The 21263-nt window shown below is 38.0% G+C and overlaps 1 protein-coding gene across 1 annotated transcript in view; it reads right to left on the bottom strand.

The window, feature by feature from the left end:
* Positions 1–9350: 9350 nt before the first annotated feature.
* SLC24A4 (solute carrier family 24 member 4) overlaps positions 9351–21263 on the bottom strand; it is a 93677-nt gene continuing 81764 nt past the window's right edge. The window contains exons 13-17 of the mRNA XM_013940983.2: positions 16477–16643; positions 14218–14332; positions 11968–12080; positions 11279–11344; positions 9351–9503 (exon numbers count right to left, since the gene is read on the bottom strand). Of these exons, the coding sequence (XP_013796437.2) occupies positions 9351–9503; positions 11279–11344; positions 11968–12080; positions 14218–14332; positions 16477–16643 (614 nt within the window). The remainder of the gene's footprint in view (positions 9504–11278; positions 11345–11967; positions 12081–14217; positions 14333–16476; positions 16644–21263) is intronic.

Below are 21263 nucleotides of genomic sequence, written 5' to 3'. Positions count from 1 at the left end.
GCCATAAAGCCCACAGTGGAAATGGAAAAGCCAGTGTACTGGCATGTGGGGAAATTAGATCTCAGTGGAGAACACAGAGCCAGTTCTGCTGGCACTGACTGAGGATCTCGGGCGTTGTCTGAGGTAGGGAGAGTTGGAGAGACCTTTATGATCATCAAATCACACCTGTGTAACACAGGACAAGCTATTCTCAAGGGCTTTTTCATCAAGCCCGTAAATTCTGTTAGCATTAGAAAATTTCTCTTAAAAAGCCTTTAGAAGGATTTATTTTAGAAATTCAAGAAAGCCTGACTCAAAGGCTTCATGATGGAAAATTCATCACCTCTCTAGGTAGGCTTAATTATCAATATTATTAAAATTCACACCTGATCTTTTTGCCTTGACTTGTCTAGTTTAACTTTTCATCTACTGGATCTCATTATGCTTTTTTCTACTAAATTAGGGAGCTCTTTACTCCAACTCAGGTAGGCACTTTCAGACAATGATGAAGTCACTTCAGTCCTCTTGGACAAACTAGCTGGCTGAGGTTCACCCATCTCTCACTGCAGGCTTGCCAGATCTCAGCTCAGAATTCTTCTGTTGACTCTGGAGTAGAGTTGGTTCTGTGCACAGAGGTCCCAGGAAAAATGTGTTCTGAATTTGTTCAGCAACTTGGCGCCTTTGAAATGTACCTTGCATGATGGAATAACAACAAACTCCTGAATGTATCACACAAATTCAGCTATACCCCAGGTTTTCATTTCCTTCCACTGCAATCTAATGGTAACCAGTCCCACTCAGGTTTACCCTTGCTTTGCCACGAAGTAAGTTTGCTGAGAGGCAGAAAACCATAAAGATGTGCTGTACTGCCCTGCCCACATGCGAAGGATCTGTGTTCACATAGATATGCAGTGATCCTAGACAGATTTACAAAGAGCTAAGATTTTGTGCATACAGAATATCAGTTTTCACCAAGTGTTAGGCATTTCCAAAAAAGTTGTTAGAGAAGAAGAAACATAAGGACTAGAACTGTTAAAAACATACAGAAAAAAACAGCAAAATACAGAATAAAATACAAAAATCCAGTATTGTGGTGCTATTTCACTTTCATGTGATCTGAGAGAAACCTTTTTTGTTGTTGTTTTTCATGAAATCTTTCACTCTATTTGCAATTTAAAGAATGTACATTGTTTCAAAAATGTAAAGTTTTGAAATTAGCTTTGTTAAAGATATTGACTAAAAATTCATGAAGTCTAATTTTTTTCTGCAAAATATCTAATATTTGTGCAAAATGGTTAAAAGTTTCTGTAAAATATTTAAAATGTGAAAATAAAGGCAAATTTTAACAAAAGATATTTTGTCAGAGCTTAGCTGGGTGTTCTTTTAAGCCAGAGATCTGACAGGATTGGAATGTGACATTGTGTTCTAGTATCAGGCTGTGGAAGTAAACAGATTTTACAAAAGCTAAATAACAAAGTAATATCCAGATACTGCAAAATGCTGGTTCTCTGTGACAGATCCAAGCCAAATAGGTTTTAGAGAAAGAATTGAATTTTCCAACAATTTGGGCTATTCAGATGCAGTATTGTTTACAAGCTCATTTCTAGCCTAAAAATTGCTTCAATTTCTGTGTGTGTGTGTGTGTGTGTGCGTGCGTGTGCACGTGTGCACATGTGTGTGTATAGGGACAGAGAGAATTCTTGTCTTTCCTAGTACTGATTCACCCTTTTCAGCTTAAACCACAGCATTTTGCAGCCCTTTTTTGTATTTTTATGCAGCTGAGTTGGAAAGGTTTAAAAATGGCTTATGGGGAAGCCCTTAAGTACAACAAGCACTTTGGCTATAATAAGGTGCTTTCAACCTATGCAGGTTATACAACAATTCTGCCTTTCATATAGTAGGAAGCAACAGCATCTGTAATATGGTATAAGATAAGAGCCTGTGGGAATTGTCATGCCTATTGTGTCACTAATCCATGGATTATGGGCCTTTTATAGAGCTTATTACATAATAGATCCTGATGGGTCATCATGCCAAACCTATGGGGTATTAAAAGAATGGGCACTTTCTACATTTAGATTATTTTAAAAAATTAATTCTGTGTTTACAAAAGAATCCTTTTCTTTCCCCAGCTTAAAAAAGTTAGTCTAGCACGTGCGAAAAAGACTGAACTCCTCCACAAAAGCCAAAGAATGCAGCATATTCTTTCTGTCTGCTTCACAAGGTTAAGAAAAATAAGGTCAAGCTTAGTTTTTACTATCTCCTTGCTGACTAGCAGTATTAATGGGGAGAAGACATTTATCTAAAGAACTTGTGAATAAACCAGCACATGAGACTAAGCAAACTCTTAGTTCCTCTTTTTCAAAGAATTCCGTTTAAAAGCTTTTCTTCAACCCAGAACAGACTGCACCAGGGGCTGTGTACTTGTACAAGAAGTCATCTTAGGTCCTGAGATGGATTAGAGGGATGTTGAGAATGGGCACTCCAGAGTTAAGAGAGGATATTCTTTCTCTTCACAGTATCTCCAGAGCCTCGGCAACCAGGAAAGTAGACCTGCAGGTGGCTGCTTAGACCTTGCTTCCATTCCCTCTAGTCAGCATCCAGTACTCAGTGTGAACCTGCTGGATGTCACTATACCATGGGACAAAGCAGCCAGAATACCGTGATCAGGGTGTTCCTGAGACTGCCATAATGCCTTCTGGACTGGTGCCTTAGTACACCAGACTGTGCTTTCAGGAAACCAAACATTTCTAGCCCCAAAAGAGCAAACAAGTGTTATGAAATTGCTGTGAATCAAACTCTGACACACTTAATCACCCCAAATACCGACTTGATCCAGCTGATAGCCCTTTGAAAAGATGAAAATGAGGGCCTTTCGTCATTCAGTTCAGCAGGGTCCCGATTCCACCAAGAAAGTGCAGGCACATATCCCAGTAGGTTCCTGAAATTTTAGATTTTCAACAACACATATGAGAATATTTCACATGCTCTCATCATCAGAGAAAAATACAGCAAACACTATAGCTTTTCTTATATGTTTTATTGACAGTGTACATCTGTTGATATATAGTGCATTACAATACTGACTGCTAGAATTTTTTATAAATGTTTAGTTCATTTTAACTATTTTTTAAAATTTTCACAATAAAAATAATCAAATAACATGCCAACATTTTTTAACGAATTATCACATTAAATCCATCTGGATTTCATGACATATGTATCTGTACAAAGGACCCCATATCACAGAGCATTCACAGTGCATAAGGTCACAGTCATTGAAAAAATAAATAACATGATAAATAGATTTGTATTTACAGTTTACAAACTCATCCCTTCCTGTTTTCAAAGTAAGCAGTTCTAGAAAGTTTTAATAGTATTTAAAGAGGTACTGCACTTCTCAAGGGTGCATTGCAAATGCCTGCAAGTGTGAAACAAAGGAAACTTTAAAAGGTTCAGAAGTTATTTCAGTGACCATAAATGATTTCAAATACTTGCTTGCAACAGAGGAGATAGTGGCAGCCAAATTCTACTCTCAGTTCCATTGATGTAAATTTGTGCCAGTGACCAGGACATTGATGAACACTGGCACCACTCCCAAGAACATGAAGGCAAGAATTTGGTCACAACTTTGCTGCAGAGATTCAGCCATTTGGAACACAGACACTACTGGGCTAGCAGATTTACAAGTGTTCTTTGCATATGCAACTAGTATTTGAATAAAGGCCATAATCTTGCTGCAAAAACCCTCTGAAAAGATGCATCTCAGTGGGTATTAGTCTTTCCAGAGACTTTGCCTGTCCAGCTTTGATATATTCTGACACCTTCAGATTTTGTCACAATTCCCTATTGCTACACATCAACCTTCCCATTTGCCTTTCAAGCTTATCAAGATCACCTCAGTGATAAGATAGCCACGATTACATACATTTTGGGGGGCAAGAAAAATAGGAAAAAATGGGATTAATTTCACACTGGTAATTGCCTTTAAGGAAATATCAAAATAACATTAATTTCCTATTCATTTCTTTCAGACAGTGTGTTGTATATCAGAAGTATGGTAGCAAGCAGAACGTGTGATACACAAATTGCCACAATCATTACACCTCTCAGTCTGCGGAGTAGGAGCTACATGTATCTCAGATTTCAGGACATGGATGAGTAGGATCTCACAGCTTTCTCTGAGGAAAAAATATCAGAACCCCACACAAAGGTGCTCTGTGTTCTGTTACTGTGTGGAAATAGGAAAATGTACGCTCAAGTTATTCACAAGGAGATTTTTAAACATGTGCATGCTAGGAAAGAAACTGGAATGCACCTGTCATTTGAATGACAACATTCTTTTCTTCAGCAAAACATGGATAATGTGCATACAGTTTTCAAAATAGTTCATATGATAATAAAGCTGCAAGTGGGGTTAGTACAGAATTGCTGGGACTAAATGCTGTCATTAATCTGTAACCATCATATACATCTCACCACCCAACAAACTTTGAAAAATCTAGAGTTCAGACCCCCCAAAATAAAAAGGAAAATGTGTAGTAAGTGCAAGAGTGCAGAGATTTTCTTTTGAATTCTTAAACACAAATAACTGAAGGATCTGAAGCTTGTAACAATAGAACATTATGCCCAAAAGTGCTGCATTTTAATTAGCAAGAATCTTTGGTTTCACCTGGCTATCAATGTTATCTTAGTGTCTGTTTCATGTTACATTAGAAAGTCTGATCTTTCCTTGGCATGAATAATCAGGCAGTATTTATACAATCTAAATCACTCTATCAAAAACATCTAACTGTAGTACACAAATAAATGGCATTACAATTGCAAGAAAACCAAGAATGGAAGACAGCAAAACTCATGAGAGAATTCTGCAACTCGAGCAAAAACCTAATAGAAACAGGTGTGTGTAATTAAAGCACAGTCACAAAGAGATTCAAAGACAGAATAGAATCTTCTCTATAATTGCTATATAAGAATTAGACTAGAAAAAAACTTTTCCGTATTCTTTACATGTTGACAAAATGTTTACAAACGTAATCTAAAATCAGGAACTAATTATGTGTTTGTCACAACTGCAGGAAGCATATAAAAATAAAATAAAATTGGCACACCAATGACTGAGCCAGGAGAAAGATGGTTGACTCTGCTGTACCTGTAGGGAAGACTTAAGGTGTTCTTCTAGGATGGACCACAACCTAGAGAGCAGCCCTTAGATCATCAAATAGTCATGAAGATAAGCACAGCTCTAGCTTTCCAGATTTAGGTTTAGACATGTAGATCCTGAGCCTGGAATCCTTACTCAGGCAATACTCTCCATGCATAAGTGGGATTCAGAGTACCTGCAGTGGGACTTGTATCACACAACTTTATAATGCAGTATAAATGTTATGGTCTATAAATGGAATTGGACACCACTGAACTCAATGGAAAAACTCCCACTGGATTACTACAATCAGGATTTCACCCTGCAGGTCTACATGGGACTGTATTACTCCAATGGAATTGTAGCAGAAAAGACCTCTTACGAAGCTCTTCTTGGCCTGCTGTAATGCAGTTTTCATCCTGCTTGTGCACCTGGGCAGGTGCACAGTTTTGAAGTTGTCTCTGAGACAAGGAATCAGTTCTCCTCTTATTAACAACACTGCAAATCTAAAGTGACAACAGCAGAGCAGAAGTCCATAGACTCTAGCCAAGCCTTTTTGTTTGAGGAAGAAATAAAATGTTTAGACTACAGAACCAAAAATATATGAAAGAATTCAAACGTGATACAAAACCCAGAGAACATGCTCAGCTGTCATCTTAGGACACAATCCAGCAAGGCACTTGGATACGCGCTTAGCTTTAAGCATGCAATCAATCCTACTAAAGTTAAGCTTTGCTGGATATGGGATGTCTTTTTCTGAGTTGTATTACTTTTCAGTGTTAGCATGCTGGCAATTTTCAGATCACAGTAACAGTTTTCCCTCTCACATCCACCAGCTTTCTTTTCACTCTTGAGCTGAACATTAACTTACACAACATTGTGACATACATTCCAAACTCAGCCAGCTAATTTTTGCAATGGTTAGCAGAACAAAATGGCTACAAAATTTTACAGACACAATCTGAACAGATGCAGTATAAAACTGTACTAATTTCAGGGAGCCAAGCACAAATAGCTGCTTTTCTTGCTTGGAAAATTGCAAAATTTGTGGTGGTTTCCTGATCATATGAGCAATTTTTTTGTACGTGTGAAAGGCACTAGTCCGCTGTTACTCAGCAATATCTTCCTGAATTACTGACACATTCTGAAGCAGGTGTACCTGACATGTAACAATCTGTCAGTCAGATCTTTCCCACACCAATTTTTCTGCATGGCTTGGTCTATAACTGTCATCTTTATTTATTTTAGCATATGGATAAAGTCTATATAGGGGCTCTTTAGCATAACTACTTCACATTATTTTGTGTCATCAAGGCCCTGATATAGTGTCTAATAATTCTTTGGCAAACAGTATATCCCTGGTCATACGGCGCTGTTAGAGGAAAATCCTATTAACATTATAAATAATGATAAGCATGGCAGGATATCTGTATCATAACAGAAGGTGCATGTGACACTGCCTCAGGAGGTGCAGCATTAGAATTCAGTATAAATTTTCCTGAAGTGGGTCTACATTTTAGTGAGGACTAAGAGATGACAGGACCAGTCATGACATTTAAGGTCAGTATTACCTTATGGAATTGTCTCTGGTGATGACACTGGTTTTCTGGTGCAGGTGATATTTCAACCATAAAAATAGTATCAATTTAGGCAGAACAATTTGAAATGATGTCTCAAGGATTCATGCCATTATCAAGCAATTTCATGCATGTTTGGGCCAGGGAACAGCTGCTATGGAACAAATTGGTGCCCCTACTCTTTTAAAGTTGGCCGGCTCAGAAATATGAAGGTACAGTACAATTTGCTGGGTCTGGCACTGTAAAAACTGATGCCCTCACCACTGTCAACTCAGCTGATCACTAGGCATTCAAAACTAGATTTTGGAATTACTCTTTTGTAATATGAAGACATCCAGGCAGCCTGTACTGTGCACAGAAGAGCAAATGTTTGCTTGGAGGCAGCTAGTTCTCCAATACCACGGAAAGGCAGAACCTAGGAAGAATCCATTTAACTCAGCTTCCACCTCTACTCTTTTCATACCTAAGCCATCACAAAAGTATCAGCAGCAAACCATCCTCCTGAAAGGTAGCAGGGAAGAGAGTGAGACTAAAGGGAAATGCTCCTACAGTGTGTAGCAGTGTGCTGCATCTTCACAACCCTTCTGCAACAGATCACTCATGAAGATGAATATGAATTCAACCTCTTCTGCTTTACACTGCGGCAAAAATGTTTTGAATGCCAGGGAAGAGGTCATTTGCATACGTGAGGACAAATAAGTCTACTGTCATGCTTGTCTAGTCAATAAAGCATTTTAATAATGAAAGATTTGTTGCCATTGTTAGGACTAATTAGTTTAACTATCTAATTAAGGTGAAAAATCCCAAACCTTAATTGGGTACTAATACTGACAACTGTAACAAGAGTGAAGCAAATATCACATATTTTGAGAGGATCCAATTCCCATTAAAATTCAACAGCAAAATACCCTCCTTAATTTGTACCAAAATAATTTTTAAAATAGCCTTAATTGTAAACACATCGCCTGATGTAAACATTGTTCTACATGTGAGCTGGTTGAAAGGAATTATTTGTCATATATGGCAAAATAAAGAACTTTCTGAGTTAGTGCTTGTCTACTGAAGTTTTAAAGTATATTCTCATTGATGCAATAATGGGAATTTTTATATATAGACTAAAGTGCAGAATATTAATGTATTTAAAAATGCATCAACTTTTAATTGATAGATTTGCTTTATAAACATTAAAAAATTAAAAAAATCTATGTATAAAGTCAACTGTGCTTCTTTAGAAACTTATGTGCTCTTTCATTCATATACAACTTTAATATATTTTTAAAGTTTAGTAGAGGTTTCAAAATATGCTCATTTCTCAATCATATGAATCTAAATCATATGACTACTACAACGTGGAATGTTACCCATTATTCTTAACACTCTGGGCCAGATCTTGCTGTCCATCCAGAGTAATTCCTTTTGTCAGATTTATGCTGGTGGAAAGGATATCAAAACCTGGCTCTGCTAGGGGTTAAAAAAGCAGCATATCATACTTTAAAACTTGCATGCAATCAAATCAAGGACCAGATTCTCTTGACAGACTTGCTTTTGTCCTAGTTGTTTCTTATCTGCACTGCTCAGCGTTAGACACCCATCTTCATTAAGCTTCCAGGAATAAATAAAAAATGGAGAAGAATACACTAGTTTCTTGATTAGTACCTTAATGATGAAATAAGCTCCTTTCCCCCACCAATCAAATCAAATCATATCCAGGGTGAGTTTTATTGTCAGAAAGCCTGGATAGTGTTAAGATACTATTCTCAGATGGTAACAATAACTGATAGCTACCGAGCACCCAGTTGGATTTTATTTGATTAGTTTCTTCTAAATTTACAAAGTGGGCTTACTAGGGCCAATGCAAAATTTTTCTCACGGTGTAATATTCCACAAATGCTAGTTTATATTTATGTATACAGCATTCTTGTTAATGATAAAACATATTTTTCAAGTATGAATCTCTGCATGAAATTCTCTTCTTCAGTATTCAGATACTCTTACTTTTAGTGTGCATCATCAAAAGTGATACAACATCAACCATTTCCTCTTCTTTCTCTGCAAAGTTGTTCATGTTCACTGAAAAGAGTAATAAATAGTCAACATTCCCATCAAAAACTGTCCATGCAGTTCCTCTATAAGCAGAGCACTTGAAGGGGGAAATGATGTTCTCAACAGTGCATGCCATGATATGTGCCTTGGACTTTCAGGTCCTGTAGTTGAGATATTTTGACTGAGCCAAGAAAAGTTCTGAACTTGCCTCTTTTTCTTCCATGGACAGTAACTGTCAAAAACAAAAGAACTATAAAGATTTTTCTCCAGTCCTTTTATTAACCTTGGTGGTGTTTGATCGTCTGCAAGAGAATGAAAACCACAACAGTATGTCCCAGAAATGGGACATTTGAGAGTTCTGCATGAGATCCACACAGCTGTATGACTGAGCAGCAATATCCAAAGAGGAGGAAAATGCTTTGGTTGCCTCGAGTGAGCATGTTAAAAGAAAGATACGTTTTCCTTCCACACAGGTAAAAGTGCTTGTTAGCTGATGAAGCAGGAACGACACTCAAATTATTGACGGAGACACGGTAGAAATGTCTAAGTCTCCTGTCATTTACAGCACATGTAATCAAAAGAATCTCAGTCTCTCTCCTTACTGTGGTTTAAAGTTCTTCTCGGCACATTGGGAAGTTGACAAAAGTGAAGACATTAAACTCTATCAATATAGAGAAACACAAGAAAATAGCATAAAGAAACAATACGTAGATGCCTAATTTCCTGTCAAGCTTCCACTTATTTACATGGATTCCAATCACCTGCAAGCAAACAAAGTGTTAGTTAATTAAGCTCCAAAGGAGACTTCTGGAAACCACCATTAGAAGCTAAAAATTAGTCTTTTGAATTAGAGATCCCTAACCAAGATAAATATATATTCTTGGTAATTTTACAGATGAAAAGGCAGCATATGTTTTTCTGATCAAGAAAAGGAATGTAAAAGCCCATCCAACATTGGCCTGACTCTCAGCTTTGCTAAGATCCTTTTACAAAATATTAAATAAACCCACTTCAAGGCCCCTTCACAAGTTCTTCATTTAACTGAGAAATAGGCTCCTAGGTGCTCAGTTTCAGTATGTGCTGCATTTTCAATATGTGGGGCACAGCAGCACTTGTTCATTGTTTCAGTATCAACTAAATTAATGCACTGAAGCCTTGTCCCTCCAGTGCCCCCCTCAGATCTTTTATGTCCCAGTAGCATACAAGCACCAAACGTTCATTCTTTCAACAGCTTCAGAAGAGCTGGAGCTGAGTAAATCATTAAAGAAAGCAGAACTAAGGGGAGTTACAAACTACAGGTAGCAAAGCACTGAAATTCACACAAGGCTCCTATTTCCAGTGGTGTGGAGTAACTCTGAATTATTATTTTGGTCTTGCTCAAAAGTCTCTGTTGAAGTTTGCTGGGGAGGAGTGGGGGAGGAATCAGAGCATTCAACAGTACAAATGAAAGAATAATAGATGCTTTGAACTCAGCTGATATGGTTTATGCTATGAGGAAGGTCTTTTTAGAAAACCCCGAACAGCTAGCATAATATTATCTACATAATCCCACTATGTTTTCCAAAGTGCTGGTTACTAATATGCATGCAATGACATCAGATACAAACGTCCAAAGAATATCTCTGCTGTTTCACAAGCACTGTGCGGTATAGCAGAATTTGGGACAGGACAGGAAAAGAACAGGCTCCCACAGCTTATAAATCAGATACATCAAGAAGTTAGTGGCATAGTGAACAGCCTTGCTCATTCTACCACTTATAGTTGTGCACAGGTGATGCAGAGCTTTGTAAGAACTAGCCATGCAACAGTGTGAAATCTCCCGTGATGACCACCTCCTCTACAGAGTCTCCACAGGCAGTTGGTGAAAAGATGTTAGTATAAGTGGGTATTTATACCTTTGGGATTTGATTCTTCCCACAGTGGGTTCCCTGGGAGTCAGCAGGACCAGGCCCTAAGTACCAGCAAAATTGACTTTTGAAACAGAATTATTGTTTCACCTCAACAAGTCATGCGTTACAAGGATAAGGGCCTTATGCTGAGAAATATTTAGCATGCTTATTCAAAGTGCTGAGGTTCACGGTCCTCATAGACTAGTCTCCATTAAGGGGTTTGGCTAGAGCACGTTGTTATTCCAGGCTGGCCCTGGAAACCAGATGCAGAGGCAAAGGGGGATGGAGTGTACCTGGGTCTTGTCCCAACATAAAGTAGAGACAGGCCTGGGGTATGCAGCTGGACACAGGAGCACAGAAGCACTTTTGGATCCCATAGTTTCAACACTGCCATTGAAATCAATGGGAGCTATATGTATCCAGCATCTCTGCTGCACCAAGTGCCAGATTTCAGTTCTCAGTGAGGACAATGGCAGCTCTTCTACTCATGGTATTGCTAGAGGGATTGTATTTTCTAAGAATCAATGCTTTGGGGATGATAAGTACTTCTAATTTGTCCTTCTATAATATGTCAAGTAAATAGCTAATAATTTTTCTACAATTTGAATACTCCAAAGAGTTACATTTGGAAACACACAAATACTTACAGTAAGTGCCACTGATCCTAGCAAAAGTGCAACTGAATAGACCAGTCCTTTACTGTTTATCTTAACCTGTGGGAATTAGACAGAGAAGAGATCTTTAAAATGTTCAACATATAATAACTGTGCTTTGGAGATCAAAAACCAATTTATTGATTTATGGTAGTCTCCGTCCTGTTTTGAACAGTGATTGACTTACCCATTTTAAACTATGTAAATCCATGACAGATTTATCATAATGGAGAATGGGATGGTTAAAGAATCAAAACATGTGCAAGTTATCCCACCTCTATAAAAAACATGGGCATTTATAGAGGATTTTTAGTTTAAAGATCCTCAGTAGAAATACACTGTTATTCTCATCTTACAGACAAAAATACTAAGGCACAGGGAGACAGACAGATGTGCTTGAAGCTGTACAGTGAGGAAATGACAGAGCCAAAACCAGACATCCATGGCCCTATTTTCCTGCTATACAATATAATGTATTCCAACTGACAACAATGGGAATTAATTGCGTCCTGCAGAAGGAAAATTGCTCCCATAACTCCTGGTTCCCTGACCAAGAAATAACATCTTATTTAGCAACCAATAACATGCTCAGGAGATTTTTTTTATTTGCATGCTTTCTTTTTAGGCTATGTTTTTTTAAACAAACAAAATGGACACAGTAAAAATACGCCCAGTATACATACAGTTGATCCATAATTAACCACCATGGTCTGCAAAGCCCATGGAACTCCAAGGCCCACCAGAATGTCAAAGACATTGCTCCCTATTGTGTTGGATACTGCCATGTCACCGAGGCCTGCAGAGAGAAAAAACAACTCTCAGCTAAAAACAAATGTATACTCCATGTATTAGAGGAAATTAAAGGGGAATGATCTGCATTGACCCAATTCCTCTTGGATTGGCCAGAGTATCTGTGGTAGGGAGATAATTTCCATAATCTTTGCATGACTTTTGAAAACAGTGTGCAAAATTTGCTCACTCTAGCTACATCTTCCCTGTGGCTTGGACAGCCTTTACTGGGTGAATGGTAGTCATTCAGCATCTGAGTTCAATTCAGATTCAAAAAAGAAGTTGATACAGTTGTTCTAGACAGTCTGCAGCCACAGAGAACCTGGAGATTGTCTGCTGGTTTTAGTCTGTGGATACCTGGCATTTAGCTCATGTCAATGACAAAAAGTGATCCTGAATAGAATTAAACCCTATAGGAGTCAAAGATACTAAGCACTTCCGTGGGGTCAGGGCCTAATCAGCAATGATTCACTCTAGGTACAACAAAGTGCTACAGGAAATTAAAAAAGGAGTGAATGGTGCTGAAGTCACTAGGCATTACTGAATATCTCTGGCTGGCATCTCGTTCTGCATTAATGTCAGTGGAAGCAGTGAAGGCAACAGAATTCTTCTCTGCCTTTGCTAATTTCCCTTAGGCACAGGCCTAACTATTCAATCACTTCCACAAAACACATACTGGGAAAGAAAAGGGACTTAGATGTAAATGGGACATGCCCTGCAAATACTTTTGAGAGTACAGGGAGCAGAGACAGACACTGCTAGTCACAAGTACAGTCTCTGCATGCAGGGAGATACTGAGAGAAAGGTTATGCTTCAGATCCATATTATGGCAATATCACTCTCTACTCTTTAGATATTTGTCTGTAATCTGTCTTGTAACTGTCTCTCTTGTAACCAAGTGGTACAAAAGCCCTGCGCTGTCCTTGAGAGAGAGGGGCTGCTTTTTGCCAAGCTTGCCTTCACTTTCAGAAGAAACAATACCTGCAGTAGTTTGCCTAATACTAAAGAACTAATCTAAAGAAGCAGTCTGTTCATTTTAAAATGTAACAAGTTTTCCTTCTGTTCTTCCAAAAATCTGTTCACTTTAATACTACATATGGAAAATTAATTTAGTAGGAAGGTAGTTCCATAAGAATCCTGAATACTTTTGTTCTGCTTTTTGTGAGATTTTCCTGCACACAACAAATAACATAATCTGGAAGATTAATTATTTTAAATATATAATCCTTTTTAATCAAGCAATCCCCTTCTGAAGAAGAGATTATGTCTAAAGTGTGACTCTCCAAAATGATACATATTATTTAATAGTGTTATTCCTATCTCATACTGCAAAGATGGGACTTTCGGGTAGTTAATTTATGACTTCAGAGCCCTTGCTGTTTGCCCACCGATGTGTAATGGAGAGCTCATTATCTGAAAAAAAGTCTAGGGGAATTAGAATAGTGGACAAGACTACAGTCAGAACCTATTCTTCTTTTACTGAAGTACAGGACAGCACACTGTCAGGTTTAATGTTTTTCAACTACAACAGGAAAGGATGTGGCTAGAGATACTTCTCAAACAAAAAAGGAAATGTAAAAAAACTTAATCAAAAGTTAAAGATACATGAGAAGTATTTGACAGTTTCAGTTAGAAAGTTGAAGAGTACATTGCACACATTCATCTAAAACCCTTTCCAGTGCCTCTATTCACATATGCCAAAGGGAAAGATGTCTGCATTTGGACAAGAAGTATGCTTGGAGTAAGTTCACTTCTGCCAGATCCTCTTAAACCACTTCACTTCTCTGGGTTCAAGAGATCTTTTGAAAATCAATACAAGTTTTACATGGACAAGTGCTGATCAGCATATATTCTTATGCATGGTTTTTTAATAGCTGATATTCCAGTTTTGCCTACTACTTACGTCTTTCACCCTGAGTGATACATACCATGCATGGGATATCTCAGTGTTGAATGACCTAGAATACTAGGCTGTGCCCAGTCCCATAAAGCAAAAGATAACAGGACAGGGATGACCTTTTGTTTCACAATACAGTGAAATAAAAAACAAACAATAAAATTGCATTGAGAATTTGCATGTATGGAGAAAGTAAATCACAGAAAAGGTATGTAAGATTGTAATTATGTGCCATCAGACAGGGTACCTTGTCTTGCTACTATTAAGCTGGCCATGCAGTCTGGGACGCTTGTTCCTGCAGCTAGAAAAGTAATGCCCATGATCACATCTGGTATCCCAAGGGTGTATCCAATCACAGTCACCTGAACAGCAAGGAAAACAGATTAACCTGTAATATTGGAAAGACCCCCATTTCAATACAGTTATGGCACACTCTTAACTTTGATCTTTGGTGCGGACCCTGACTCAAGACACCCATTTCTGCAATAACCAGCCTAAAACCAACCTAGTGAAGAGTACTTTGGGGTATATTCCTAAGCCTTTTATGAGCAAACAAAAAGCTCCCTTTTCTGTAGTTCTAACAGGACATACTAATCTTTTAAGGAGGAGCACATGCACAGTCCAACCTGTTGGGGTTTGCTGTTGTTGTTTTTTGTTCCCAAGAATGACAAGATTTTTCCTAGTGCAATTCCCAGGACAGAAGGACTGGAACTAATTTATACTGGGACACAGGGGCAGAGATACAAAGAACTTATTTTACCCCAATACATGAAGAAGGAACCAGTTTCTCGCACGACTCCTGATATAATCCCAAAGTGAGCAGGTCTTGTTATACTGTCCCTTGGGGATCCAGATGCAGCTTTACAAGAGCTTAGGGAATGGCTGAAGTTTGTAGTAGAACTTTTTGAAAGGAGAGGCTACTGTATTTAGGTGAATATCCAAAGCAGACTGAAATAGACTCAAGAAAAAAGGCTGAACAGGTAGCCAAGCACACAAAGGAAAGAGCCTTGTGGGAGTGAAAGGACTGAAGCAGGGACAGGCAGCTGCTTCCCTGTCAAGACTGCTAAGGGTGAAGGGAATCCACTCACCAGCCTTCATATTCTCAAAGGCAAGCTGCAGCTCAGAAACAAGAGTGGGCATGAATCCCCTGCTGTAAATGGTAATGGGGTACTGAGGTCTGGCTGCCTCTTGAAATAAGAGGTGTTGCAGCCTTGGGGAGCACGTCTCTTGTTTGGGAAGGGGGACACCTGCAAATGACACCAAGGCCTTACATGTATGGTCTTAAAAGGACAGATGGTATGAAATGAATGTGTGGCTTTGGCACAATTATACCAGGAAGAATGAATGGCTGGCATATGAATTTCTCTTTAAGTGTCTCCAAAACAGTCCACATCAGGAGAGAGAGGGGTTACTTTACAATGCAAAACTTTATAAATTAAATATATAGAGAACACAGAACCTTCCATGAGAGAAAACATGACTATAAAGCAGTCCACAAATGCCTAACATATTTGGGGAAGATAGAGCTGTTCTCCACCCAAAAAAATTTTTGCAGGTAAGAAGGTAATGAGCAAAAATTCTTCTAAAATATCACACCAAATTTCAGCATACTGCATTTCTATGACTATATATATTCCAATACGAAAGAAGTCAACAGTTTCTTCACTGCATTTTCTTTCGAAAGAAAAAATGGGCATATGAATTCTTCCAATACCACAAGCCACCAATCTTCCAGCTACAGGTATATACAACTTCTTGGCTTTGCATCTTTCAGTGTAGAAAAAAGGTAACTTCAAAGTATACTTCAAAAGTATCATTACTTTTTCCATTTCTAAAACCAATTCGAGGTGCTTTCCTATTTGTGCCCCTTCTCTGACTGAAAATGTACACTTAAAAAGAGAAACTAAATGATAGTAAGAAAGAAAAAACAGGAACCTAGTCAAATCTTCAAGTAAGTGTGCTCCTAAATTGATCACAATTTACAGATCTACACCAGGTACAGTCTGTTTTTCATATATCTAGGGCAAATGGAAACATTTTACAAGCAATCATAGTACTCTTCCCTAAAAAGGATTTTATTGCATTAGTCCACTCAAGGTATTTTACAGTACTTATGAGTCTTCAAATCTTGCTACCCATCTGATTTTTGTACATGTTTCAGTATCAGACTGTATAGCCATATTTCTAAAGGTGTCTCAAGACAGATGCTGAGAGCGAAATGCCTCCATTTAGACCTCCATCCACTAGTAGGACTTGGATGCCTACATTCTTTTGAAAATCTAGCTGGCACCTTCCTATATCTCTAAGTGTCCCATACAGTAAGGACAAGGCCCAAATATTTGTGAGAAAAGAGCATCATAAAGCTAGAATTATAATAATTAGAATATCCGCTGAAGAGATTGCACTATGATTACATACGCTTCTTTAACAAAAACACAACAGATATATTAGCTATTCTGAGACATATGTTTCACTCAATATGGCAAGTCTTGCTACATGCACTTACCATCCACACCATAAAGTAGGAAAACAAGGCAATCCAGAGAGTGGATATGACGAATGTCAGCATAAAAAATTTCTCCCAGCGTGGTTTGCTGCAGTTTGGAATGGTGCAAAAGAGCAGGAATATCAATGGCCATGTCAAAATCCATTTGGTTCTGTTCATTTTTCCATCTGCAGGACAAAGAAAGCAAAGAACCAGTTTAATTTTTCTGTCACTATCCTAGGCTCTGTTACTTTGAACACAGCAGATGATAAGATCCCAGACAGTTGATTACAACTGTGCATGTCACCTCATTTTCCAGTGTACCTTTCATCCTTGCTTGCTCTGTGTTTATACCATCAGCCAAGTTCTGACCTTGCATGCATATGCCAGGATATTACAATTCAAGCCTGCCAAAGTGTATGTAAACCCAAGAAGGAAACAGTCAGAAAGTATAGCTGCTTTTAAAACCACAATACTAGTCAGGTTTGCTGCTCTTTCAAATACGTGTATCTTTATTATTAATCCAAAATAAAAATCAAAAAAATTACTTGCTGAACTTTTTAAAAGGAAGATTGAAAGGCTGGTAGTGAAAATAACCTGCACCTTCTGTGCAACAACAGAAACTACTTTTCACAGAAAAAGAGAATTGCAGACCCAAACTGTGAGCGTGACAACCTTGTCTCACACTCTTGACTGTGGTCACTCAAGAGCACCTCAAACTAGGATTCAGCAGATCTAGACTTGACAACTATTTCTGCAAATGTGTATAGCACCACCTTGGGCAAGTCACTTAGCTTCTGTAAAAGAAGACTGAAGATAATGACTGCCCTTGTACAACTCTCTGAAATCAACCGGTGAGCAGTACCAGAGACCCGTTATTACTGATGAAGGCAAGTGCGAACCTTTCCACTTTTAGAAAATGCTAAGTATTGTAAATGCGCATGTAAATCTCAATACATAAGAGAGACTTATTTTATAACTGTGACATATTTTTCTGAGGTATAAGTTCTGGAAATACCAGAAATTTTATGTTTCATGAGGCATCCTGCAAGTAGAATAACACATTTGTTTTTCAGGCTAAACCTGAGTTTTACAGCCAACTGCATGGTGGGTTTTGTTTGGGTTTTCTTTACATATTTTTATTATAAGGATATAAGGATTAATAAGTATTTCCTGTTGTTTCAATCAGTATAAATAAACTGATAATTATATGCATGAGATCTATCAAAATATGCCATTTTGAGCAAAATGGGTGATCACATTGAAAACTATCAGATACATCTTTGGTAAATATATATAGCTAAATTAAAAAGGGCCCATAATAATCAGGGAAAATTCCATCAATTTCACCAGGAACTTTCCTTCAGCAAAAACATTGGGATTTAGGATTTGTTTATGTGAGTTTTTCTGAGTTAATTTAATTAGATCCGAAATCTGTCATCTGGACCTATGTGCACCAGATGCAATGAAATTAAATGTTAGACATTTTAAAATGTAGTACTACCTCTGCAATCTGTGAGGCTACTTAAAAGTCTAATTTAATGTAACAGTCTTCATTCATTTATTTGGGTATGTACTTCAGTGCTTAGCTATTTTCCTGCTTAAGTGATGAAGCAGCTCCATAACTTGAGATTTTCTTGTGAATTCTGAGAAGTCATCAGCCCACCAGGAAATCTGAGCATAAGCTTGGCTCTTTATTCCCTTTAGCTTGCAGCTGTGGAACTTAACACATAATACCATTAAGGTCCCTTGGTCAATTCTATTCCTTGAATTTTACATGTCACTGGGCAGCTATTACAGATTTTACTGGAAAGTCCTTTTTCTCTATGGTTACATATACTACTATACAGGTTTTTAAAACAGTTACCTTTTATCTGTTCTGTCCAAAAAAAGAAATGACACTTCTTAGTTCACATCTCACTTCAACTCTGTTTACAAGGCTGTAAATATCATATGATAATTTACACCTCCTTCTGTTTAATTTGTTTCAGTCTGGATCATTAAAAGACTCCTGCTGGTTAATTTGTACTCTTTGTCTACCCATGTTGCTAAGCTTGGTTCATAGTCAAACGAGTCAGTATGGGCTACGCCGGTAATTTCCTCAGTGCTTAATTCCAAATGCACAATGAGTGGGTGACTGTCTGACAGGAAAAAATACAGATCTGACTCTGATCTGATGTTGGTGTAATCTGACTGACTGCAGTGCTGCTCCGCAAAGAAGAGATTCAGGCCCATTTGTCTTTTCAATACCATGAATAAAAGAAATGAGTAGGGACAGATGCTATTAACCTCTGTTGGGGAATATGCATCCTGCCAGGGATCCTGTCTAATGTCCTGAATCACTTAAACAAATGCTTACCAGTAGGAATGCACAGTGCTTTACCACTGGCATCGCTAATCTTGCTAAGTACTAGGAAGACAGAAATGTTGGTGGAAAAGGACTTGCCTTTCCCTTGTCTTTGCTCAGACTGAATGGATGTGCATTAGATTAAAAATCTTGGCTCCATTACTGGTGATGCTTTATCCACAGAAAGTCATGGGTCAGAACTGCATTTTTCAGTTATATAGTTTGTGGAAGTGACCCTTGCATTCATCATGTGACAACCGGGCTTGAGACTTCAGAGGACAAGAACTGTATTCTGGGTTTTGCTGGGTTAACAAAGAAGCTGACTGGCCATTTACAGCTAGCCTGGAATAGTTCTTAACTATCATGACCAAAGCAGCCTACGTGATGCACTTTACATTGGCTTCTCTTTTGTGTTGGGATTTCCTAGTTTTTATAAACTTTTATATAAGGCCTAAAATAGATCTGGCCTTGGTTCTGCTTCAGATCTTTTTCTTAAGCTCCCACTGTGCCGGGTCATGGAACCTGTGTGCCACCCAGTGCTAAAGGAGTCTTCTCTTATGCCATAACTTGGTAGTTTAGTAAGAGTTTGCTGCAACATCCCAATAAACAACATTCAGCTTGAGAAATTTACTTTTTTAGCTCTTTTGAAATTCTTGTGCTGTTCTGTTGATTTGTTTTTGACCACCCATTGTAAAATAACCATTAAAATGATTTAGCTATAAATCTGTTTAATTGGAGTGTGTTTTTAGTTAATGACAAATTGTTTTATGATTCTTGTTTAGCATGCCTTGTACATCTGCAAGGAAGAAAATTATCATCATTAACACTATTATTCAATAAATAGCTATTCTGTAAAAACAGACAAACAGTCCCATTACAGGACGTTAGCTCAGTTGTTTTTTAGCAGTACGGGCCACTTCTTAAGCTCTGGATCTGAAGGCTTCTGCAGCATCACATATAGCTGAGGAAAGGCATAATTTGTTTATTGCAACCCCTCATGATAATAATGAAAGAACGCTGCTTTATTATAAAAGCCCACACTGCTCCATATTCTGTTCATTTCACTCTACCATTACACTGAATGATCCGTTTTTTGCTTGAAGTTATTTTTCCTCCTTTATATATCCATTTCTCTGTTCCTCCAAAATATTTAACAGATTTTTGGAAGCCAAGCATGCCAAATATTCCAGAGAGGTATTATTATAGAGGAGCCTGATTACAATGTTTATGAAAACCAAGGGACAGCACTGCAACAGAGAGCCCTTTGCTAATCTTCATTACCTTTCTGGGGTGCTTTTCTTTCCAGATGTTACGCTTAAAAGAATCACTTTCACATACAGATAGTTTTCTGGTGAAAAAAGTTAACAACATGCACCACAGCTGGTAAAAATTGTTAACAACACACATCACAGTACTTACAAGAAAGGGGCATTTCCTTAAGGCACTAAATAAAGTGCCTTTTTATAGGAAAAATATTTTCCTATTTGTAACATCCACACAGAATTGAGAGGAGCTCTGTACAAAACAGTGAAACTACCTTTGTGTTTTCATTCAGATCAAGAGTGTGCCTTTGAAGTATATACAACCTGATTGTCCCCATCTACTGTATTTTGGTTTGCAACACAGAGCAGTCTTCAATCACACCAATGAGATTCCCTTGGTATAAAGCTGATTGGGAGGCACACACCTAAAGTGCTTCAGTTAATAACAGGCCCTCAGTCCATGGGACCAAGTTAGAGCTAGACTGAAGTAGATCTTCCAACTGCAGATAGCGTGGACAGCCCATGTGTCCTAGTCAATAAGCTGCATGCAAAACACTTCAGTTTTAGACAGATTGGAGTCTGCAACTACACTGGCAGGAGTCAGATGTAGTTACTGTAGTTCGGCCATGTAAATTTGATAGCTTTGCCGCTTCATCTTCCCTTTAAAAGAATGGTAGGCAAACACAGAGATAACAGGAGCGCATTACTACGTAACTCACATTAGGAACATAAGAATTACAAATCACTACTTCACATATTAGATACTTCAGAAGAACACGTCTAAACCTTCAAATGTGGAAAAAGCATCTTCCTTACACACGGCAATCAGTAGCTGACTGATCTAAAAAACGTTCTAGAATCCCTGATAAGCATTAATCCAATTGGCAATACTATATTATTAGTCACATAAATCTCTAATTTAAGGCTACCTGAAAAATGGGAAAGTTTTTTTGGAGTTTACTACTGATTTCTATTTTTTGTTATTTTTTGCTTTTGGCAATGATAAACTTAGAAGAAAAATAAGGCAGTTATAGGCTGGCCTATGATGTTTAGTGCTGCAGGATTTTTTGGTGCCCCACTTTATCATTTTTAAATTACTACTTTTTTTAATCTCTCTGTCTTTTTCATTTGGAAAAAACAAAACTGTTTTCCCCCCAATGAAAACTGATTTTTAAATCACCTGTCCCCTAGGTCCTAAT

Source organism: Apteryx mantelli, chromosome 4 (genome assembly GCF_036417845.1).
Source record: "Apteryx mantelli isolate bAptMan1 chromosome 4, bAptMan1.hap1, whole genome shotgun sequence".
Classification (NCBI taxonomy): domain Eukaryota; kingdom Metazoa; phylum Chordata; class Aves; order Apterygiformes; family Apterygidae; genus Apteryx; species Apteryx mantelli.
The sequence above is the reverse complement of the archived record's forward strand: the minus strand, read 5'-3'. Positions and strand labels throughout refer to the sequence as shown.